At 45.7% G+C, this 22,508-nt stretch overlaps 1 protein-coding gene across 1 annotated transcript in view; it reads left to right on the forward strand.

Moving 5' to 3' along the window:
- The window catches only part of LOC146855449 (stabilin-2-like), a 1,111,419-nt gene extending 1,089,961 nt beyond the window's left edge, over positions 1-21,458 (forward strand). Inside the window, exons 66-69 of the mRNA XM_085653245.1 lie at positions 3,201-3,311; positions 4,666-4,794; positions 13,457-13,573; positions 20,976-21,458. Of these exons, the coding sequence (XP_085509371.1) occupies positions 3,201-3,311; positions 4,666-4,794; positions 13,457-13,573; positions 20,976-21,020 (402 nt within the window). The 3' untranslated portion in view covers positions 21,021-21,458. The remainder of the gene's footprint in view (positions 1-3,200; positions 3,312-4,665; positions 4,795-13,456; positions 13,574-20,975) is intronic.
- The last annotated feature ends 1,050 nt before the right edge of the window (positions 21,459-22,508 follow it).

Here is a 22,508-nt window from a genome sequence, read left to right on the forward strand (position 1 = left end):
CTAGTTTCGATGTCTTTCAGATTTTCTTTAAAGTCGTCATCCCTACTACAGTTTCTGCGGGCCCTCAGAATTTCCCCAAAGGGTATCGCATTGATCTGACTTTTTGGATGTGCACTCCTAGCGTGTAATATAGAATTACTCACTGTACTTTTTCTGTACATCCTACTCTGCATCTTCCCTTCATAATAAAATAACTCTAAATCAAGGAAAACAATCTTCTCTAAATCAGATGTCATAGTGAATGTCATGTTATGGATATTGGTGTTCATATATAAAAAATTCTCCAACATCCTTATCGCTGCCTGTCCATATGAGCAGGCAATCATCATTATATCGCCCATAATATAGGATATATTCATGCCAGCTAGCTCCCAATGGGCCCCAGACATGCTCCGCCTCAAACCATCCCATAAAGAGACAGGCAAAAGACGGAGAAAATCTGGAACGCATCTCAGTACCGCAGATCTGTAGGTACCATTCGTTATTAAATCTATTTTCGTTGTGAGATGCCCTAATTGGACATTAGGACATAGATGGCTGTTTCCCTTTTGTTCCCTTGAGCACGCTTCAAACATTTGCCTGCATTTTTATAATATCATTGGTTTTGCGCAAATCTCATACCCAGCCACGGTTAGAAATTACACTGTGTCAGCGCCCCGTTAGTCCTTTGGGCGGTTGTGAGCCTGAGCAACCGGGGGCTTGCCTAGCTACGCTCCGCCCTGAAAGGGGCGTGAGTATAAGGGACCAATGGTCATGTGATCCGGGAAGGGGATCACCAGAAGGTGCAGTACAAAGGTGGTTCGCCACGGTGCTGCTTGGCTCATCAGGCGGGCAGGTGACCAGAAAGCTGCCTGCCCTTGGATCGCCCGTAAGCTAACCCATCAGATTACATAACGTTGTATGTAATAAACCTGCAGCAGTTTTTCCAAAGTCTAAACTTATGTGGTGTGTATTTATTTGCGGGCATATTATGCTAAGGGGGGGGGGAGCTTTGCCATGATGGTGTTATGCTGTTTGGACTGGGAGCAGAGTAAACACAGCCACCCTGAGGCTGATAGAGGCTGCTGTAATGCTCCACAGCTCGTAGTTGCCAACTCGCCAATTGCCACCAGTCTCTGGAAACATTCACAAGGGGGTAGGCATTTTTTTGCTACCGCGGCGCTGAAAAACTCCTGCGCTGCATTCTTGGACGCAAGCTGTCTGGACAGTCGGTAAGTGCTTCTGCAAAACGAGGCCTGAAAGTGAAACACCCAGACAATCGACATTCAAGCGTATCTAAAAAGAGGCTTGAGATGTAGGATTCAAATAATAAACGTGTCAGGATTAAGAACGAGGCTGCGTTTCAATCTTCATTCTGAATGCTGACACATTTATTATCTGAATCCTGCTTCTTAAGCTGCTTTTGATAACTTGCGGGTCGCTTGTCTGGGTGGTGTGTGTTCAGGGCCTGGGGTCGTGCGGCGCTAAACTCCGCTAAGCAAGAGCTTATGGAGTTTTTGCAGAACTCTGCTCTCCAAATGGAGCAACAAAAACTCTGTGAAATCCGCCGGCGTAGCGGAGTTTACTGCCCACACTTACTCTAGACAGTCACAAGGGAGGTTGAGGTGTGTCCTGCCTTTCGTGGGTGACTCACAGCCAGGCTGAATCGATCTTTCTGCATTTAAAGTGGTGGAAGGAGTTTTCACAAGCACCTGAATAGACTGCACAATGCTGTCTCCCTCTCCTGTAGTGAAGTTGGTCCACGGAGGACAGAACTGGATTTTACTGAGCTCAGATACTCTGGAAACAAAGACCAGAAAGAGAAAATGGGGTATAAGTATTGGACATAAAACCCCAGAACTTTAGATCATTTCTGGAACTAAGAGGACCGTTCCAAGAAGTAGAGCTGAAGAGATGCCAGGAGGAGTACTGCCCTTTTGCTGTGTGTTGCTTTGTTAGGTTGGCCTGCAGTTGCTGCTTCTGTCTGTGGGCAGAGGAAAGGACTGAAACTTTTGCCCTGCTCTGTTATCGTGCTGAAAAAAGATCTCCAAGACTATGTAGAGCTTGCCTCCTGTTCTGAAGTCTCTGGGACACAGACTTTACCTGCAGCACTAAATTGCTGTGAGTTCTGACCTGCATTGTGGTGCCAACTCAAGTTCTGGCCCCTTGGAGGTTGTTCCTGCTGCAAAGAACTAAAGAAACCTGAAAATCGACACATCACCATTCCAGCGGCTGTTTTTCCAATGTAGCACCGCCATGCGGGAAGAATTTCTACGCACCGCTGTAGTGTGGCTGAAGCATAGGCGCAGCACCTGAAAAATCTGCTACACGCCGAGTCCAGTGCACCAAGCTCTGAAGTTCGAGATCACCGCACCAACTCCCACACAGGCCCTGCTGATGCATCATGGAACGCTGACTGAAAGAAATCGATGCAACGCCTGTTTTGCCGCCGCCGCATCGACCTCCAGCGCATCCAGATTTGCACGCATCACACCTCTGTGGCAAGTTTTCCGATGCCTCACTATCAGACCAGAATCATCTTGGAATCGACGCATCACTTCCCCTTACAGTCCGGACTCGATGCAACACTTCTTCTGCGTGGAGCAGAACTGACGCATCGCCTTCCCGAGGACTTAGGAATCGAAGCCTCGCTGTGTTTTTCAACATGTCCCTTCTCTGCGGCTGTTTGGCCTTGTAATTTTGACGCATCTGAAGGTACATTTTGTAAAATCACGCATCCATAGATTTCTATGGACCAAATTGCTTGAAACCTTTTCAAAGTGATATTTTAATATATGTATGTTGGATATGTGTTGTTTTGGTCTTGATTGGTGTAGATAAAGATACTTTATTTTTATAAACTGGTGTAGTGTCCATTTGTGGTGTTTTCACTGTGTTACTGTGTGTTTGAATGCAAATACTTTACACATTACCTTTGGGATGAGGCTGTTTGTTTGTGCCAAGCAACAAAGGGGGTGAGCAAGGGTTATCTAGAGTGTGTAACTCCCTTATCCTGAATAGGAGGAAGTGTCCCTACTTGGACAGGGTGCAAGCCACTGCCAACTAGAGACCCTCAATTCTAACAGTATGGTAGAATGGTGTGAGAGAAACAAGTGAAGGGCTAAAGGTGTTGTACTCACAAGCCCCAAATGTACAATACAGATCAGACTTGCATGAGAATATTTGCAAGAAAAACACACTTTTTTCTTTTCATTTACTAGAATGAGACCCGCTTGGTGGATGGAAGAGCCATCATTCAATGGGATTTATTTGCTTCAAATGGAATAATCCACATAATTTCCGGGCCTTTAAGAGCTCCACCTGTGCCAGTCGTAAGTCTTTTATTTCCTCTGAATAACACTCCCGGTAGAATGCACATTCTGTGATATCTCCCTTGCTTCTGTTTAGTTGCAAACGATTATGGATAGTCATGTATAAGTGCTCTTGTTAAAGTCCATTGTGAAGAAGTTGAGCAGTCCAATGCTTAGTCACTTGTAAATACATTTTTTATTTTGTCGAGCATCTACAGCTAGTTGCTGCTGTAGTTCTTCGACTGGGCAGTCATCTTAAAAACTCTAGTGAAAATGAAAATAACGTAGAATTAGCACACAGCTAGATACAATATGAAATTGGGCCCCTGCTTCTGCAATTGTGTCCGTTAACATGAGAAGAGAGCTCTTTGTAGTCAGTTAGGTATTCTGATAGCAGGGCGTGACCATCGCAGACCAATCCTTGTCTAGCAAGGGGACAGACACTGTGTGGGGAAATTCTCATTAGTACAGAATGACCCATAGACCCCTCACCCTCAACCCAACAATTTGAGGTGTGAACTTGGAACAAGATACTCCATTATCTAACTGGAGGAAACTTACATGAATTATAAACCCCATGCGTCTTCTACACCAGGTACATTGCTGGCCCATCTGATGGGCAGCTCCTCTCAATTTATTCCATTTCCAAACGTTGAGAGATGGGACTCTGTGGTACAATGCCAGTCGACAGGGATTGTCATGAAAACGATTAGCAATAGCGGCCTGAACTATAAGCACAATACATGAGTTTGTAATGTGACACTTCAGACCATTTCCATGGCACACAAAGGAAAAATCTTGGCTAAAACTGTGTAAAATCCTCCATTCCTAAGCACACTTTCTTCTTTCAACTGGAGATGTTCAGCTGAAGCATGATTTGCATGTGAGATAAATATACAGATAGTGCTCAATAAGTGAGCTGTTAAGAAGCATGGGTCTTCACCATGGTGTGTTAACACATGACCCAGCCTGCCCCTCAGCTTGTCGCCATTGCGACCAGGACTCTTCATGAGATAGTCTTCATGAGGACAAAGACCTTTCAAGAGGAGCTTAGTACAGCATGCCCTGAGCTCCAGGTTTATAGGTGGTTACCTTCAGAGATCTGCATCTTCTGCCAATATGGAGTCCTGTCTTTGTCCATCTGTGATCACACATTATTAGCAATATATAGATGGATCAACAAACATCTGTCCATTTCATAGCATGCAACCTTCTAAGAATTACAAGTGTAATGGGACATTGTTTGCATAAGTTTGAATGTGTTATTTCCAGTTTAATGGATCAATCAGGAATGGATTCAGTAGTCCCGGTTATATAGCAAATCGAGCATGCATTCTGTTCTCTGATTCTAACAATCTCCATTGCTTTTGATCAGGCTTCTGTGCATGCTGGAGTTGGAGCAGGAGTATTCTTCATAATACTCGCAGTGATTGGACTTATCGCATTTGCTGGGTACTCATTTCATAAATTCAGTAAAGGACGCATCCGCTTTCAGAAGTTCACGGTATGATCATTTGATATCAAAATGGGATTTTCTAAATTGTAAATATTTCTTTGTTAACTTATCTTCTCAGGTCTGTCTGTGGTGCCATATTTTCTGTTTTTCCCCAAACCCTGCTCTTTTTCCTTCTCCCTCTTCTTGCATACTACTCTATCACCTTTGTCAATTTCATTCTTTCACTTGGTTTTTCTTTTATTATATCATTCTCCCTCACTCCCCCTTCTTGCCATTCTTTCTCTCCTTATCTCAGCCATACCCTCCTTTATACACCCTATTTATTTAATCCACTCTTTCTATTACTCAGCATTCCCTCCTTTTGTTTATTTGTTTTCCTTTCTCTTTCTACCTTGCTCCTTATCACAGTCATTCCCATGGTCTCTTCCTTTCTGTCTTCCTCCATCTTGACCCTCTCCCTGTCTTCCATATTGGCCACCTAAAGCTGGCTCCATGAAATACTCTATCCCTCCATCCTCTGAGGTACAAATTTTGTGGGGAAGAATTTTCCTATCTCATTTTCTCTACTTCTCTGCTGCCCCCTTAGTGTGGCACAAGCATTCCCATTGCATCGCCTCTGCCTCTCTCACACGTGTAGGCTCTTACTTCCCGCCTCTTCTCACCCACGTTCCCCTTCCACTATGCTTCTCTCTCTTTCTCTCTCTCTCTCTTCTTAATGCCCTGCGCTGTGAACCATCTCCATTCTGCAGTCATATGGTGGCTTTCTTAATAGGATCCGTTTTGACCTCGAGGAGTCTTAAGGCAGCTCCTGGGTATCAATAACCTGGCAAGTGAACTGTACCTGCTCAGTACTTCAAATGCATTAAAAAGCTAAAAGAAGAATGGATATATCCTTATTGTTCTACAAAAAGGAACGCGAAACGCCTTGCGTGTCGCACTTTGATTCAAATTCTCTCTCTCACTGATACATGTGACCCTCTGAATTTTTACAGGGGTCAGTGCTAACACCCAGTGCTCACTGTGGACATGGCACTAATGCCGAGCATGAGCACGGCTCCTCAATGTTTATTTTTACTCTTTGGAGATTTGCAAAATAACGAATTTGAAGTGCTTTAACCCCTTCAGCGCTGGGCGAATTCCGCCGCGGTGCTGAAGGGTTCGAGCGCGGGCGGGCTCATGACGGAACGGTTCCGTCATGAGCACAGCTCAACCGTGGCTCATGACGGAACCGTTCCGTCATGAGCATGGAAGGGGTTAAATACTGAGGGTGAGCTGTTTTGTACCCATCACTGGGACGTCTTCTAAAGTTCTCTGCTTGGCTCTGTCCCTCCACCACAGGCTGTGCAGATAACCAATAAAGATGGATGACTTCAGTGCCCACCCCACACCCTTGACACTTTTGGGGATACCAGCAGAATGCAGCACACATAGAAGTAGCAAATTATCATTATTTAATGATTGTTTATGTGCAGGAAGGGACATCTTCCTGCACATAATCAATCATTTATGGCCTTTTACTCATTCTATGTGTGCTACAGAATGCAGCATACATAGAAAAAGCAAAAACGAGGAGAAATAAAAGTATTTCTACTCGTTTCGCCATTCTATTGCCTGCTCTTGCATGCCGTTAGTTTTAGGCGTTGCCTCCGATTTACACATCCTTGTAAATCTGGGGCAGCGCCCAAAGCAATGGGTGTTGCGGTGGAACGCCCACAGCAACACTCATTGCATGCCCCTTTCGCACTAAGTGATGCGTGTAAAGGGACCTTATTTACAAGGGCCTTAAGCCACATAAACCAATTATACAGAGACTAGCAACAATAGTTTATTACTGTTTATATAACTGCAGCAACAGCTGCAGGGACTTGGAAAATCATCTCTGAAGGGCTTCTATTTCAGCATTATCAGGGAAAGTCGTTTCTGGATAGAAATATAGGTTTATCATACTTAGTTCTGCAGATATGAAATTCTCCTACCTAGTGTAGCATTAGATGACAACTCAAAATATAAAAGGGGAGAGGTGTGGCCTTGCAGTCTAAGATAGGTTTGTCTATCATTAATATTCCCAGAGCATAATTTTAATAAGAAACAAACTGTCAAATCAGTGCCAATCCGCCCCTGCAGCTCTCTATGGCAGCCGTTCTGTTGAATCCTGGTCAGGAAAGCGGAGGGTTTTGTGGACGCAGTGAAGGTGCATTTACAATCCTAACTTCAGTATTAGAAAATAGGGTGAAAGTGCAAATTTCCCCAAAATATTACAGTAGACATATTTACTATTCTAACTCCAGCCCTGAATCCTTAGAAGGAAAGTTAAACATTCCCAAGTACTTTTGTTTTTTAAAAAAGTGATGAAAAGTTGTAATATCACATTGCTGAGAAATGCTGCCCTGAACGCACAGCTCAAGGTAAAGACCTCAACGAGGTGATGTAACCAACAAAAAGAAGCGAGCCCCTCTGGCAAGATGACCCTGAACTGAGATGTCCTTTATATCCGGTTGTGGAGAGGAACTGACCAGTGGCTGGGGTCTGACTGTCAGATCTTGTCAGCCAGGGAGGGTGCAGTCTCTGCACTCACTGAGGTTCTGGTTGGCAGCTGTTCAGGAGCGGGCATCAGACAGGGCAGAGGATTGCCACATTCCTGCCCTCCCACTTAAAGTGACCTGCGGCTCTGGAGATCAGAATCAGATCTTGGGGAGTGACAGATACAGCTGCTGGAGTGCCATGACCACACTGGCGTGTGAGGGCATCCAACCTGAGTGGATGAAGGGGTGGTGGTTTTACCATGTGGAAAGAGGTGGCAGACTGAGGCAGGTGTGGTGGTTCACGTCTATCGCAGTGGTGCCTAGGAGAATCCTGGGTAAGAGGAGCACAGCAATGTGGGCCCATATAGATCATTTTTTTACGTAGTGCAGCACATGAGTCCCCTTGCTGTGTGAGAGGGGAAAGGGCAGGAATGCGCCTTATTTAACATAACATGTTGCATTCTTGCCGTTCACCAGTGATGGCGCACTTTTGGCTGCATAGTGCCAACGCAGGCACCCTTGTGTCAAGGTTGAAGGGTGCCTGCGTTGTAGGTAAAATTGTTTTTGTGCAGGAAGGTAGACCTTCCTGCACAAAAACAACCCTGAGAAGCATTTTCCTCTTTCTATGTGTGCTGCAGAATACAGCACACGGAGAGAGGGGAGAAATCAAGGAGAAATAAAGATATTTCTCCTCATTACATCTCACCTTGGGAGGTGTAGCATTTTGATGCATTCTCAGGTCTACCACTAATAGTAAATCTGGGAATGCGCCAAAATCCATGTTGGATGCGTGGAAACACCCACGCTTCACCCATGGAAGGCCTCCCTGTGGCAGAATAATGCAAGTCAGCGATTTGCCCTGCCTTGTGTAACTCTAGATTTATGTAGCCATGCAGGGCCACACAAGGTAGCCTTCTGTGGCTTCATAAATATCATGTAGGTGTTTGTGTCGCCTTTGCGCCCCCTTGCGTGGTGCAAGGGCTACACAAAACCTTGATAAATCTGGCCCTTGGCCTCCAGGAGCTTTAATGTATTCTGTATCAATGTTCTCAATGCCAAGAGATTTGATCATCCCAAGGCGTGTCCAAAGGGTGCGAGACAAGAGACTTGACCTCCAATATGTGTGTAGGGCACTGTATATATTATTAGGACTTTTACCCCAGTTCCCTTTTCTGTGTCTCTAAGGATAAGCACCATATATTAATTATTATATCAGACGATCGTGTTTCACATTATGTAATCAGTTACTACTATTTGTTACGCCAAGCTTAGAGTAAGTGTACATCAAATTATGGTGGCAGTTTATGAGTTGAGACTTTAAGGAAAAGTGTGTGTGGCTAGGATTTGACTATCAATGGAGGGAAATGGAAAAGTGTGGGGAAAGAGATGAACACAAAATCAGAAGTGCAGATGTCTTACAGAGGAAAGAAGTCATGAAAGCTTGGGGAGAGAGCGAGTTAATAAGACTGTAGTCTCTAGTGATTTTAGTACTTGAAAGCTAAATTTAAATACAAGAAATGTCATTAACCCGAGCTGCCGCCATCGCAGGCGTGCACCCTGGCCACGCCCCCTCGAGGCCACACCCCCTACCGCCCTGATAAAAGGCTGCTGATTACGAGCGCCTAATCAGGTAAAGAATCTCTCCTGAGGCGGAAGCCGGGAGATCACGCTGCACCTTTTAAAATTGTAGTGTCACTTGTTTATCTGTGGTTTTAAAATTGCACACCTCCTGAAGCACTTTTGGGGCAGATGCCCGATCTCCACTGAGAAGCACAGCCGATTTTAACGCTGTTGCTAAATCCGAAGGCAAACAAACCCGAGCTGCCGCCATCGCAGGCCAGCCCCCTCGAGGCCACGCCCCCTACCCTCCTCAATAAAATGTGCATTTGCCGGAAGCGCAGCGGACGAGCGCAGCGGGAGCGCCGTTTGCGCGCCCGCGCCTGGCCCGCGCCCAGTGCCAGTCCCCCTGCCCCTTGCTCTCAAACCATCACCTGGACCAGGAACCAACTTCTTACTTTTAGACTAGGCACTTGCTCACCCACGGTCTGCTGTTGCACGTCGGACTTGGAAAAATCCTCCTTTAACTGCGCTCAGTGTAACTACTCCATTCCCATGATGCGGAAACGGGTTCCTCAAGCTCGGCTATCTGCTAAACCGGTGCCTTCGCCCAGTCTAAAGGCAGCTCTAGTAAACTGCCGCTCCCTGCCCGCGCACTCAGCAGACATATGGCTCTTGCTGGATACTCATAAATGGGACGTACTTTTCCTTACAGAAACGTGGCTTAAAGATTCCTCTAAACCAGACATATATTTGGCCATTCCCACTGGCTATCGCCTGTTGGGAGTTAATCGTGCCAACTCCAAATCTGGAGGAGGCCTTGCTGTTATTGCTAAGTCCCACTTTATTATTAACATAAATAAAATTCCCAACTTGGGGCTCATTGAAGCTATGTATCTCACAATAATGGACTCCGCCTCTACAATTTTTGCTGGCATCCTGGTTTATAACCCTCCCTCCGCTTCTTCCGCATCCCTCAGCACCCTGCTACACTCAATTGCAGATTTTTCCCTTAAACACTCGTATTTTACAGTGTTGGGAGATTTCAATCTCCACGTTGATAATCCCGCCTGCACCCAAGCCTCATCTCTGCTCGAAACTTTACAGGGTTTGACCATGTCTCAGTTTATAGAGGGTCCGACCCATAATGCAGGTCATACACTTGATCTTATTTTTTCGAACCACCCTGGCATCTCTTCTCTCCCCTCTGTACCCCTCACGTGGACAGACCACTTCCTCCTCCCTTTTGAATTCAACTTCCCCTCCCTGCCCCCCCCTACTCCATGAACAGAGAAATAGGACGCAAATGGTCCAAAGTTACCAGTGAGGCCATTAAGACCTGTTTGGACTATCATTTTAATCCATTGGAAGACCTGGACAAGGAAACAGCGAGATTTAACTCTGCCCTCTCTTCTGCATTAGATAGTATTTCCCCCCTGGTCCCTTTGACTTCCTTCAGATCTCGCCCATCTGCTCCCTGGTTCTCCTCCACACTGAGAGAGGAAAAGAGCAGATGCAAACAGTTGGAACGAAAATGGCGCAAGTCCTACGACCCTATCAGCAAATCAGCCTATAAAACGGCATTAAATAAATTTCAAAAACTTAAGAGGTCCACAATGAGAGCTTACTTTTCTAAACTTATCCAACAGGCGGAGAATTCCTCAAAAACCCTCTTCACTATCGTTAAGGATTTTGTGAATCCGCCTGCCCTGAAAGCCCAATCTTCTCCCACACAGGGTCTCTGCAACGGACTATCCGATTTTTTCCAGGATAAAATCATCAAACTATCAGCTTCCTTTGAGCCCGTACCTTCCAGCCCCCAGCTGGGTCCGTCAGACACCCAGCTCTGCTCTTTTAATTCCTTTGCTGAGCTGACCTCAGATTCAACCCTGTCACTTTTAAACCGGGTGAAGACTGGATCTCCTTTGGACCCAGTTCCGGCGAAAGTGATGGTCAATCTAGCCCCTGTTTTAATCAACCCTCTCCTCGCTATATGGAACTCTTCTTTGAATCATGGCCATTTCCCTTCAGTTTGGAAACAAGCCAGGCTGCTTCCTATTCTAAAGAAACCAGATGCAGATCCTTCCCAATTTAGCAATTACCGTCCCATCTCCCTTCTACCTAAACCCGCCAAAATTCTGGAGAAAGTTGTCCAGAAACAACTGGCCCTTTATCTAGAAACTAACCATCTGCTGCATGATTCACAGTCCGGTTTTAGAACGGGATACAGTACTGAGACTGCTTTGCTAGAGGTATCGGAGACGATTAGGGAATCGGTGGACAGAGGCGAGGAGGCCATGCTAGTCCTCCTGGACCTGTCCGCCGCATTCGATACTGTGTCTCATGATATCCTGGTGACTAGGTTGCAGCAGTTGGGGATCGGAGGCACAGCCCTGGCCTGGATCAAATCATTTCTCACAGGGAGATCTCAAAGGGTACTTCTCCGTCCTTTTGAGTCAGAAGACAAACCCCTTCTTTGCGGGGTGCCTCAGGGCTCTGCCTTGAGCCCCCTTTTGTTTAACGTGTATGTGGGCCCTCTGGCCAGGGTAGTCGAATCGTGGGGAGTCAGGGTGGTCTCTTATGCTGATGATACCCAGCTTATTTTCTCTTTCAGAGACCATTCTGACTCGCATTTTTCCAACTTTCGAAACTGCCTTGGCAACATCTGCACCTGGATGGCTTCCAATCATCTGGCCCTTAATACAGACAAAACCGAGGTGCTTTTCTTTAGTCAGAAACCAGCCCCCCCCAGCCAACCTGTGGTGGCCTACGGTGCTGAACCCCCCCCCCCCAATCCAGTAGAGTCAGCCCGTAATCTCGGCTTCCTTTTTGATAACACCTTGTCCTGCAAAGCCCAGGTTAACAAAGTCACCGCAGCTTGCTTTGGCAAACTGCGCATGATTAGGAAGATCTTCCCTTACCTTCCCCAGACTTCCCGCAAAACTATTGTCCATGCTCTCATTACGGCACACCTGGACTACGCCAACAGCCTATATGCTGGAGCCCCCCTCTATCTCATTGACCGATTACAAATCGTTCAAAATGCGGCTGCCAGGCTTATTGGAAACATCCCTGCCCGCAACTCAGTCAAAGCATATCGGAAAGATTTACACTGGCTCCCTATCGCTCTTAGAGTTCAGTTTAAAATCCTTACCCTTGCCTTTCGAGCCATTCACGGAACTGGCCCATCCTACCTGAGCCAAAGACTCAAACTTTCGAAGTCTGATAGAAACCTAAGGTCCAATAATCTACGTCTACTGGTTGTTCCCAGATTCAGGCTAGCCCGGAGCGGTGGCAGAACGTTCGGTGTGACGGCGGCTAAATTCTGGAACGACCTCCCTCTGGACCTTAGGTTTATCGAGTCTGAGCAGATCTTAAAAACTTGGCTGTTCACCCAACCTTGAGTAGGAGGGCTTCTGCTACACTGGGTTGGAAGGGTAGGACCCGGGATGCCTCCTCTGGTGATATTCTTGCTCTCTCGGCGCCGGGACACCCCCGACGGGGGTAGCTGCGCGCTTTATAAGCTTCTTAAATAAATAAATAAATAAATAAATAAATAAAGTAATGTATCTGCCCGCCGTTGACGTTGAGTTGAACTCTTGGAGAGAGTTACTGCAAAAGACATTGTAGGCTTCGAATATAGCTAGAGGTTGCTTTTTAGTCTAGGGTATTTATAGGGGTTAAGGCTGTCAATCTGCTGAAAATGTTCCTTTTCTCTGAGGGCTAGACTATCCACAGGCCTGGGTCTCGGAGAACTGTGCATCTGCATCATGCTTTCTCCTTTGGAGTACATTTTTCCGTGTGGATGAATTCCCTTCAGTCTCTCCAACCCCCGCTGCCTTCCCCTAAAAGAGGGGTGCTTGAGATACTTACTCTACCTATATACACATTTACTCCAAATTTTGTATGTGCATTTGTGGTGGAAACATGCGTTTGGAACAGAATTCAATGCCCAACATTTATGAATTTAGTTGTTTGCAAATTTCCCAATGACCACTGGCCTAAACTTCAATTTTTACCCCCTTTTTCAGATTTAGGACTTTAGAAGATGTAAATGACTTAAGATCCAAACAAAATTATTTATAAAATAATACTAAAAATATGCTAATTACAAGCTTATAAGGGGTTTAAAGTAGAACGTGGAGAGAGAAGAATACAAATGGAAAGTCAATAAGGTATTTTCTTGTTGTAAAAGTCAATGGGAGCCCTTTACAGTCTTTGAAAATTTAAAATAAATAAGATTGTTCAAAGTATCTTCAAAGGTCCATTGTCTAGCCAGGAAAAAGGGTAGCCAAGCTGTAAAGAACAATGCTAGCCGCAAGGATAATGGTTGGACGTGGTGACTAAAGCATGCAGATTAGGTATAAAATCCCTACCTACACAATGCGTAATCTAAGTCACAGAAGGACTATTAGATACTTGTACAATGTAGTAGCGCCATCTGAAAAACAATCCGTAGTACTATCAAGGTTTTCTTTTGCCAAAAGGAAGAGCATACCCTGATTTGCAGCATAGCGAGTTCATGCTTGTAGTTTTGTGAATGTGTCCTCCATCACTGAAGCTGTGCTTTCCTTTCACATACAGTGATGATGTTTAACTACAATTTTCTAACTTTTACTTTTGGTTTGCAGTCAAACGAAAATATAAGTGTGTCAGCACTGGACAAGTCTTCGTTATCAAACCCAATGTATGAAAGCTCAACCACTTCTGTGGCAACTCCCGCCGAGCCGGCCTACGATGCATTTTCTGTGAGTTTGACACCAATGCATTCCCTTTGTTTTCACTCTGTCTGTTTAAGTGGGATGGTTGCCTGGTATTTGATTGAAATACAGCAGGTAGATGAATGTGGTTTGATGGCACTGAGACAAATACACAAACAGCAAAAATCAATGGTGGAACCTAAAGACACAGTCATGGTTTGTTCACTTACATACCCGCCGATAGACTTTCAAAACTCCTCCCTCTTCTCAAGTAAGCAAAGTAGCCTTTTTAATAGAATATTTTGCAGCAACTTCAATAGTTTTGTTGCTGTTTTATTGTCAATTTCCAACATAGGCTTAAATGATAGTACCATAGAGGGTCATCGGTGGTGGGTACTAAATATCAGAAGTGCTCACAAGCTTCATAAGTCATTGCTGTTATGACCTCCGAAGCATTATTGGGTGGCATATGTCCAGGTATTTAAGGCACCTGTGTCTACATGTTATTGCCAATCCTTCCTATTTACATACCTTAGCATCTATATATACACGTTGTTAGCCTGCTTCTGAGTAAGTTCTCCTAGTTTTGACAGATGAGGGAACAAGGGTTATAGTTATTTTCTCATAGCCATGAAATCCAAAGAAATGAAGAAGCTAAGATTAGAATTAAAGTTCAGGAGCGTTGCACATGCCCCTGTCGCCCCAATGGTGCCCTAACTCTTTAAGGTGCCTCCTTTAAGCCCAAGCCCATGATATCTGTGAGAAATGGACGTTTCAGGGGGGCCTCATCACATGCCTCGTTCCCACAAAGTTCAGTTCCACTGTTCATATATATCCCCTAGCTCACATCTGTTGGCAGTGAAACCAAAATAATATTAGCCAGTCTTACTTTTTGTTACTGAATGGACCTTCGATGTAAGCCCGCCCCCTCTCATGGCAGAAGGTAGAATTCATAGAAGTCATTAGGAAAAGAACCGGTAGTTATGACATTTTTTTTTACTGCTTCCAATCTGTGAATTTCTAACCTAAAAAAGGATTTAATGTCTACATGTACAACAATTCAAGAAATACATCATTGGTATTTACACACAATTCATACACATTTAATAACATAAAAATACATATCGATAAAATTAATGTATTTATTGCCTATAATAACAAGTTACTAACCCTTGGTAACGCCTTATCTGGTAGAGACTATATAGCAGCATATTCCTTACCTTAGAATAATCTCCAGGTGTAAGACTGGCTCTGGAATTTGTTTGAGCAATACCCCTGCACGCCGATAGGTGGCATCGTTCTGCTCCACGTCCCCATTGTCTGTGCCAGAAGTGACATGCGCAGTACCTATATATGCGCCACCTCAGCGTGCTGACGTCAGTTACTCTTACAACCTTACATGCCAGGAGCGTGGAGCCACGATGAGAAATGACCACTGGTGTGGAGAAACTAAGGCCATGAGAAGGGTGTCCCTTATACTGCAATCGATTCGCAGAGCGGAGAGGATTGGTAAGGAACCTACGGCTAGATAGAGTCTCTACTTGATAAGGGGTTACAGAAGGCAAGCAACTTGTTCATCTGATCGAAAATTTTATAAGCAGATTCCTTACCTTAGAAGATATACCCAAGCAGTGCCTCCCTGGAGGTGAATCTGCAAAGCCAATTTTAAAATTCCTGTATGACCGAACAGGCAAAGTGTCCAGATAGTAGTTTTTTGTGAATGTGAGCAAGGAGGCCCACGTTGCTGCCTGACAGATATCAAGAACAGGGAGTCAGTGGGGTAACGCAGTGGTTGCAGCCTTAACTCGGGTGGAATGAGCACGCAAATCCTCAGGGGGATGCTTCATGGCCAATGCATAACAGATCTTAATGCAGAGCACTATCCATCGTGAGATGGTCTGTTTCTCCACAACCTTGCCTTTTTTAGCACGTAAGTACCGTACGAAAAGTTTATCGTCCACCCAGAAGTCTTTTGTGTGATCCAGGTAGAATGACAACAGTCTTTCTGGGTCCAGGTGGTGGAGTCTCTCCTCTTCTTTTGAGGGGTAAGGCAGCGCAAAGAAAGTAGGAAGGGTGATGTTTTGGCCTACATGGAAGTGGGTCACAACCTTCGGAAGGATGGAGGCCATGTCTGGAGAGAAGGTGGTGTAAGGCGGGTGTGCCAAGAGTGCATGCTATTCCTTCCGGCAGATGTTATGGCCACTAGAAAGGCAGCCTAAGAGGACAATTGTTCAGAAGCTCAAAGAGTACATACATTAAGGTGAGAACAAGATTAAAATCTCACTGGGGCATAATGAATAGTATGTGGAGAAACGTGCTGCAAGCCTTTAAGAAACCTAGTCACAGCAGGTGTCTAAAATAAAGAAGGTTGGTCCGACAACCGCAAAAAAGCCAAAATGGCTGAAAGATAACCTTTAACTGTGCCCAGAGTGGAGCCCTGCTGGGCCAAAGAGAGAGCAAACAGAAGTACATTAGATAGAGGTGCAGAAAGGGGGTCAATGTGCTGGAAATCCCACCATGTTATAAACGTATGCTACTGGCAGGCATATACGAACTTGGTAGAGGGACGCCTGGCTGTCAGAATAACATCACAGACTTTGGGAGGAAGTTGAAAGCTGTCAACTGTAGCTGATCAGTCTCCACGCATGAAGGTGAATGATGCGCAGGTTGCTGCAACAGAATATCTTGGTTGGAGGGCCAACAATCATGCTTTACAGCTTGGGATACCAGACTCTCTGTGTCCACTCCGGAGCCACAAGAATAACTTGAGCTCAGCCATTCCTGATCTTCTTGAGAATTCTTGGCAGGAGTGGTGTTGGTGTTACGGCATACAGTAGACCGAAGCTCAACTTGAGATAAACAGCATCTCCGAGCAAGAGTCGCCTTGGAAACTCCAGCGTGCAAAACTCATGGCATTACCTGTTCTCGGCGGTGGCGAATAGATCTAACCAAGGCTCTTTCCACTGCTGAAAGAGTCCTTGCACCACCTCTGAATGGAGATGCCATTTGTGATCCCCTAGGCATCTTCAACTGAGTTAGTCCATCCTGGAATTCAGAGAGCTCACCAGTTGTTGATTCACCAGGGAAATGCAGTGCTGTTCCATCCTCTTGACAAAGGGTCCAGGACCCCACCCGCCCTGTTTGTTGCAGTACCACATGACTGCGGTGTTGTCCGTGAACACTTGCACCAATCTTCCCCTATTCAAAGGAAGAAAGGCTTTCAGTTCCAAGCGATTCGACCAAAGTTCCAACAGGTTGATGTGGAGCTCGGACTCCGCCGGAGACCAGAGTCCTATGATTTCCACCTTTTCCAGATGGCCGCCGCATTCCCAGAAGCGGTGCATCTGTCACCATAGTCAACTCTGGTTGGGGAAGGGATGGGGGTCTGCTAATGACCCAATGGCGGTTCGTCAACCACCACTGCAGATCTTTCACAGTTCCAATCCAAAGGCCTTGACCATGTCGGAGAGATTCCCCTGATGCTGCACCCACTGGAACTTCAGTTCCCACTGCAGAGCCTGCATATGCAAGCAGGCATGAGAACAAGCAGAATGCAGGAGGCCATGAGGCCCAAAAACCTCAGGGTCGGTCATTCTCACGAAGTCCAGGATAAATGTTGAAACATTTGTATCATAGCTAGAAAGTCCTTGACTCGACCCAGGAGGATAGGCCCGAAACTGCACTGTGTCCAGAGCAGCTCTGAGAGGGAGTCAGGTGTGACTTTGGCACGTTGATCGTAAACCCCAGCAAGTGCAGAAGGTTCACCGTAGTCTGGAGGTGGGAGATGACTGCCTGAGGTGAGCCCGCCTTCAACAGTCAATCGTCGAGGTAGGGAAAGACTGGAACCCCCCACCTGCACAGATGAGCTGCATCCACCACCATCACTTTCATGAACACCCAAGGGGAGCTTCAAGGCCGAAAGGGAGCACAGCAAATTGAAAGTGCTCTTGGCCCACTGTGAACTGCAGGTAACATCTGTGGGCAGGCAGGACAGAGATGTGGAAATATGAGTCCTGCAAGTCCAACACTACCATACAGTCTCCCAGGTTCAGAGCAGACAGAACTTGTGCGAGCGTGAGCATTTTGAATTTCTCCTTTTTCTGGAAGATATTGAGAAGGTGCAGGTCTAGGATATGACAAAGGCCTCCATCATGCTTGGGCACCAGAAAGTAGCAGAAATAGCAATGATGACCTACTTCTGATACCAGCACTGTCTCTATGGCTCCCTTAACCAAGAGAGCCAGCAGTTCCTGACAGACCAAGGAGAGGTGGTCCTCTATCAGCCAGTCATAAGTGGGTGGCATGGGTGGAGGGGTAGCCACAAAGGGGAGGGAGTAGCCTCTTTGGATGATTGCAAAACCCAACAGTCCACAGACACAGGTGCAGGTGATGGTGTATCCTGCCTCCTACTGGATTCCCAAGGTGATCAGAGGGCAAATTAAAGGGGTTTATAAGCTGCAGCTGACGGGATGGTGGTGGACTGACCTGACCTCCGTGTACCTGTCCCACATGGTTTATGGGACTTGAAACCCCTGGCACATAGAGGCTGGGAAGTCTGTTGGCTGTGGTAGCTAAGATGGAATGGATGTGGTTGGAGACTCCTTCCATGGCCAAGAAAGGGGCAGAAGGAGGAATGGGGGTGATGAAGGGCCATAAACAAGCCAATAGGTCCTGGCTGTAGCTTTGCTGTCCTTAAAGCGCTCCGAGTCCGCCTTTTCTCCAAAAAGATGAGAGCCATTAAAAGGGCATGTTCATAAGTGAGGCTTGGACAGCCCCTGAAAAAACTGTTCTTCTCAGCCAGGCAGGACCACCGACGATGAAATTCCTGTACCCAGCGAGTCAGTCGTGTCGATTCCACATTGTATGGTGAACCTGATGCATTTCTCTTGTCAGCAATAGCTTTAGAGTGCATGGTTTGGGCCTCCTACAAGATCATGGGCAACACTTGCGCAACCGAATCCAATATCATATGGGAATAATGGCCCAAAAGGCATGCAGTGTTCTCTGACTGCAGTGCAAGGCTGGTGGAAGAGAATATTATCTTTCTAAAGGAATCCTGCCTTTTAGATTCCCCATCAGGTGGCATGGTAGTGAACACACCGCGGTTGATCCTAGAAGTGGAGGCTTGAACCACCAAGCTATCCAGGGTGGGGAGCTGGGTAAGAAAACTCTGGTACAGGCAGTGGTGACAGGCATTTGTCCCTTGCACAGGAGACCCTGTGCAGCGCTTGAACCAGGCCCCAAGTAGGACATCAGTAAGGTCTTTATTAAATGGGAGTAAGGGTTAAGAGGAAGTGACTCAGCTGAAGCACCTCTGTCAAGACATTTGTCGTGACTGGCACTGTGGGTAGTTGAAGGTCCAATACCTCAGCTGCACTACGCAGCACCACAGCAAAAAAAGTTCCCTCCTGCATATCCATGGTAGGAGGATAAACCAAGCCAGTGTCTGGCGAGTTGACTACCCATTGGCATCTGCCAATTCCTCATACCAGTAGTCCTCCTCATCTACAAGATGGTGGTAACCATAAGTGTCCTCAGACTCCTACCATTCTTCTCCAGGTCTATCAAGAGTAAAAGGTACTGGAATGCATGGTCCCGGATGACATACATCCAGCTCCGTGTTGTTGTCTGGAATGAGGATGAGGATGGGGTCGCTGTGGGAGTTGGTGACATGGGGGCCGATGGCACTGGAGCGAATGCAGATGAAGGGATAGGTTTCACCAGCAGCTCGGATCTGGACCTAGCAAGGGATCCATGAGGCCTGACTTGTGCCAATGGCGAGCCTGCCCATAGGGATCCAGTGGGAAACCCTCCTGAACCGATAGGGCCTGTAGGCACTCCAGAGGGACCAGGCCAGCAAAAATTGAGGTGCATGGCCTCATAAAATCCTTTAAGCTGGGCAGGGGTCTCTCTGGCTCCCAGAAAGTCAGGGAAGTGCGAAGCGGACCTGGACTTGGGCTCCGCCAAACCACGAAGCCTGGAGTGCCGAAGCTCCTGTGCCTCGTCAATTACTTCAATGGGTGCAGTAAAGTCAAAGACCTCTTCAACTTCTTGGATTTTTTGTGTTGTGGGACTTCCCCAACTTCCCCAAGGACTTGGAGTGCAAGGATGATCGCCGGGTGCGGTTTCGCTATCGATGCCGGTACCTTCCACACGAAAAGGATCTTGAGCATCATGGGGTCGTCCAAAGTCAGGCGGCAAGGAACTTGAGGGATCGTTCCCTCGGTGACATTGGCTGCACGGCGTGGTAGTCCTCACAGGTCTTGCAGTTATAGTCATACTCCAAGCACCACAAACAGACCTAGTGGAGGTCTGTCACAGACATCTTTCTGGGACAGTCACCAGAAGAGAAATCTCTCAAAAAGAGTGGACAAAAGTAGGCAAAAAAAGCCTGTAAAAAAGTGGCTGATGGTAGCTTAAACCAGGATCAGCGCTATCTGGTACGGAAAGGAAAGAACTAATGTCAACACGCCGGGGTGGAGCCTATATAGGCTCTGCAGACAAAGCAACAACACAAAGCCGAATGACGCCACCTACTGGTGCAGGGGAACTGCTTAAATATCTTTCGGATCCAGTCTGACACCTGGGGATTATTTGAAGGTAAGGAATCTGTGGCTAGAATTGTCTATCAGATGTAGAGCTATTGTTTCCCTGGCCCATACACGAGTAGCTCAGTCCAAGTTTTTGCTGTGTATTCTGGGCTTACAGTCTTCTTTATCCGATTATAAAATTGGGGGTCATTTCAAGAAGACCTGCATTGGTGTTGTGCAAAGCTGAGCACCTACTTTTTAGCATTTGAGGTGTCTAAAGTTCATACGTCTCCCAGATAATGCGTAAACTTTAGACAGAACAAGTCAGAAAAAGAGAGAGGCAATCATTGTTCACTGTCCTGACTTATACCATTTGAATTTTGTGCATTGCCTCAGAGACGTTCAGAGTTTTATACATATGAACTTTAGGCAAATCAGCACAGAAAAACAGACGCTCGGCTCTGTGCTCATTCAGCACAGTCTTTCATGATACAGGCAAATCTACTTCCTCGATACAGGTAAATCTTCTTCCACGATACAGGTAAATCTGCTTCCACATCAATGTAAGCAGACCGCAGCAGATACTGTAGGACAACATGGCGGCTGATAGAGATGGCAGCTGTTGTCGATAGTTCATTGGCAACTTCCCTTCACAAGAACTTAATAATTTAAAAAGATGTCTAAGTTGGGGTGCAAAGCACAAGAGGAGGGTAGGGGGTCTTGCGTTGAGGGGACAGTTTTCTGTACCACAAAGACACACCACACTCCCATCCACACAATACTTTGCTTTCTCTCAAGGAGTAAATAGCAGTTTAGCACTTCATGACCTATGCATTCACCATCCTAAAGCCAATCAAAAAGGTAAATAGTTACCATGCATTAAGAGTTCTGAACGGCTTTTTTCGTTTGGATTTTTACAGGACTCAGACGAACAGCAGTTGGTGACAGACGAACCGTACGAGTGATTACTGCGCTGAGACGTGGAAGCTACATTTTCAGCTGTGAACGTTAAACACATTTTTGCTGAGACGAGAATTGGTGGTTACTGTAATAAAATGTGAATATTTAATGTCCGTTTTGTGCGTTCCAGTTTCACAGTAGAATGAGTGGGTTGTCCTTTGTCATCACAACAAATACTAGCATCCTTTCAAAGATCAAAATACAGCACTTTTGAGCTGTATACATTTTGATATGTTATTCATTCAAGATAAGGTTTAGGTGTGAATGTGAGACTTGAAGATGTCATTTCCACTGCCTTGTTGTCAGAAGCCTGAATAGTCTTTCAGCTTTTTTGTGTTTTCAATGTAACATGGTTTTTCAGTCGCTTCTTTTGCACTAAAATGGATTATCACACAAATCTATTTCTCCCTAATAAAGTTTCTATCAGTGTTTTTATAGATTGACATGACCCAAGTGATTATTTTATATAACTCAACCCTTCCGCTGCTAGGCCTCCCCCTAGGCCCCAAAGCCCAGCCCCTTCCCCCAAATTCTAAGCCTTTCTTTTGGCTATTTAGGATAGTTTGTACCTAGGCCTACATAACTTTTTATACACATAAGCTATCCACTCCAATTTTGCATCCTTCTTTCCCGACGTCTTGGGGATTCCAAGGGTACCCAGGGTTTGAGGCTACCCCTGGAGGGGACTGAGAAATTAGCCAAAATATAGCTATATTTCGTTTGTTTGAGGAACAATGGGGGTGGGGGGGGGGCGGAAGTGCTGAAGAAGAAAGCATCTTTTTTTCCCTGAAAATTGCATCAACAAAAGGGTTGCGGTGTTTAAATCAGCTTCTTCCCAGCTTTCAGGCCAGGAAGACCTGATTCAGTAAACCTAATTTGGTACCACAGTTTGGCATTTTACTGGAAGTCAGCCTGTTTTTCCTATTTTTTGTGCTTTCAATTGCCTTCCAGGTTGTGGTGGACACAGGTGTAAAACCCAAGGTGGATCCTGGAAAGCTATACATTTCTGAAAACTAGACAACATTCTGAATTCATCAAGGGGTCCTTTGTGTAGATCCTCAGGGTTTACCTATAGAAAAGAGATTTCTCAATAAAGAAAATATTGAAATTGAGTTACAAAAAACAGCGATTTGTGTCTACGTTTCCATCTGTAACTTCTTCTTACTATGGCACATTTTCGAAACCACTATACAGTTACATCTGCTGGATTCTTCTGCTTGTGAGGATATATAGAGTTTGTAGGTTCTCCAAAAACCGGAGGTTTCCAGGACCAACAACCAAGCTGCACCTTACAATGGTTTTTCACTGTGTACCGACTATACAGCAATACATATGATAAATTATAAAGAATGGAAAAAGTATACGAAGGAAAACTCAGTTTTTCTGAAGTGTACACCAGATACTAAGTTTTGGAGCAGTGGTCGTTGTACATTTCTGAATTTATGGGTGCCCATACTGGCATGGGTTTCAGAGGGCATTTTGTAAAATGCCGT

This window comes from Triturus cristatus, chromosome 4_1, assembly GCF_964204655.1.
Source record: "Triturus cristatus chromosome 4_1, aTriCri1.1, whole genome shotgun sequence".
Lineage (NCBI taxonomy): Eukaryota > Metazoa > Chordata > Amphibia > Caudata > Salamandridae > Triturus > Triturus cristatus.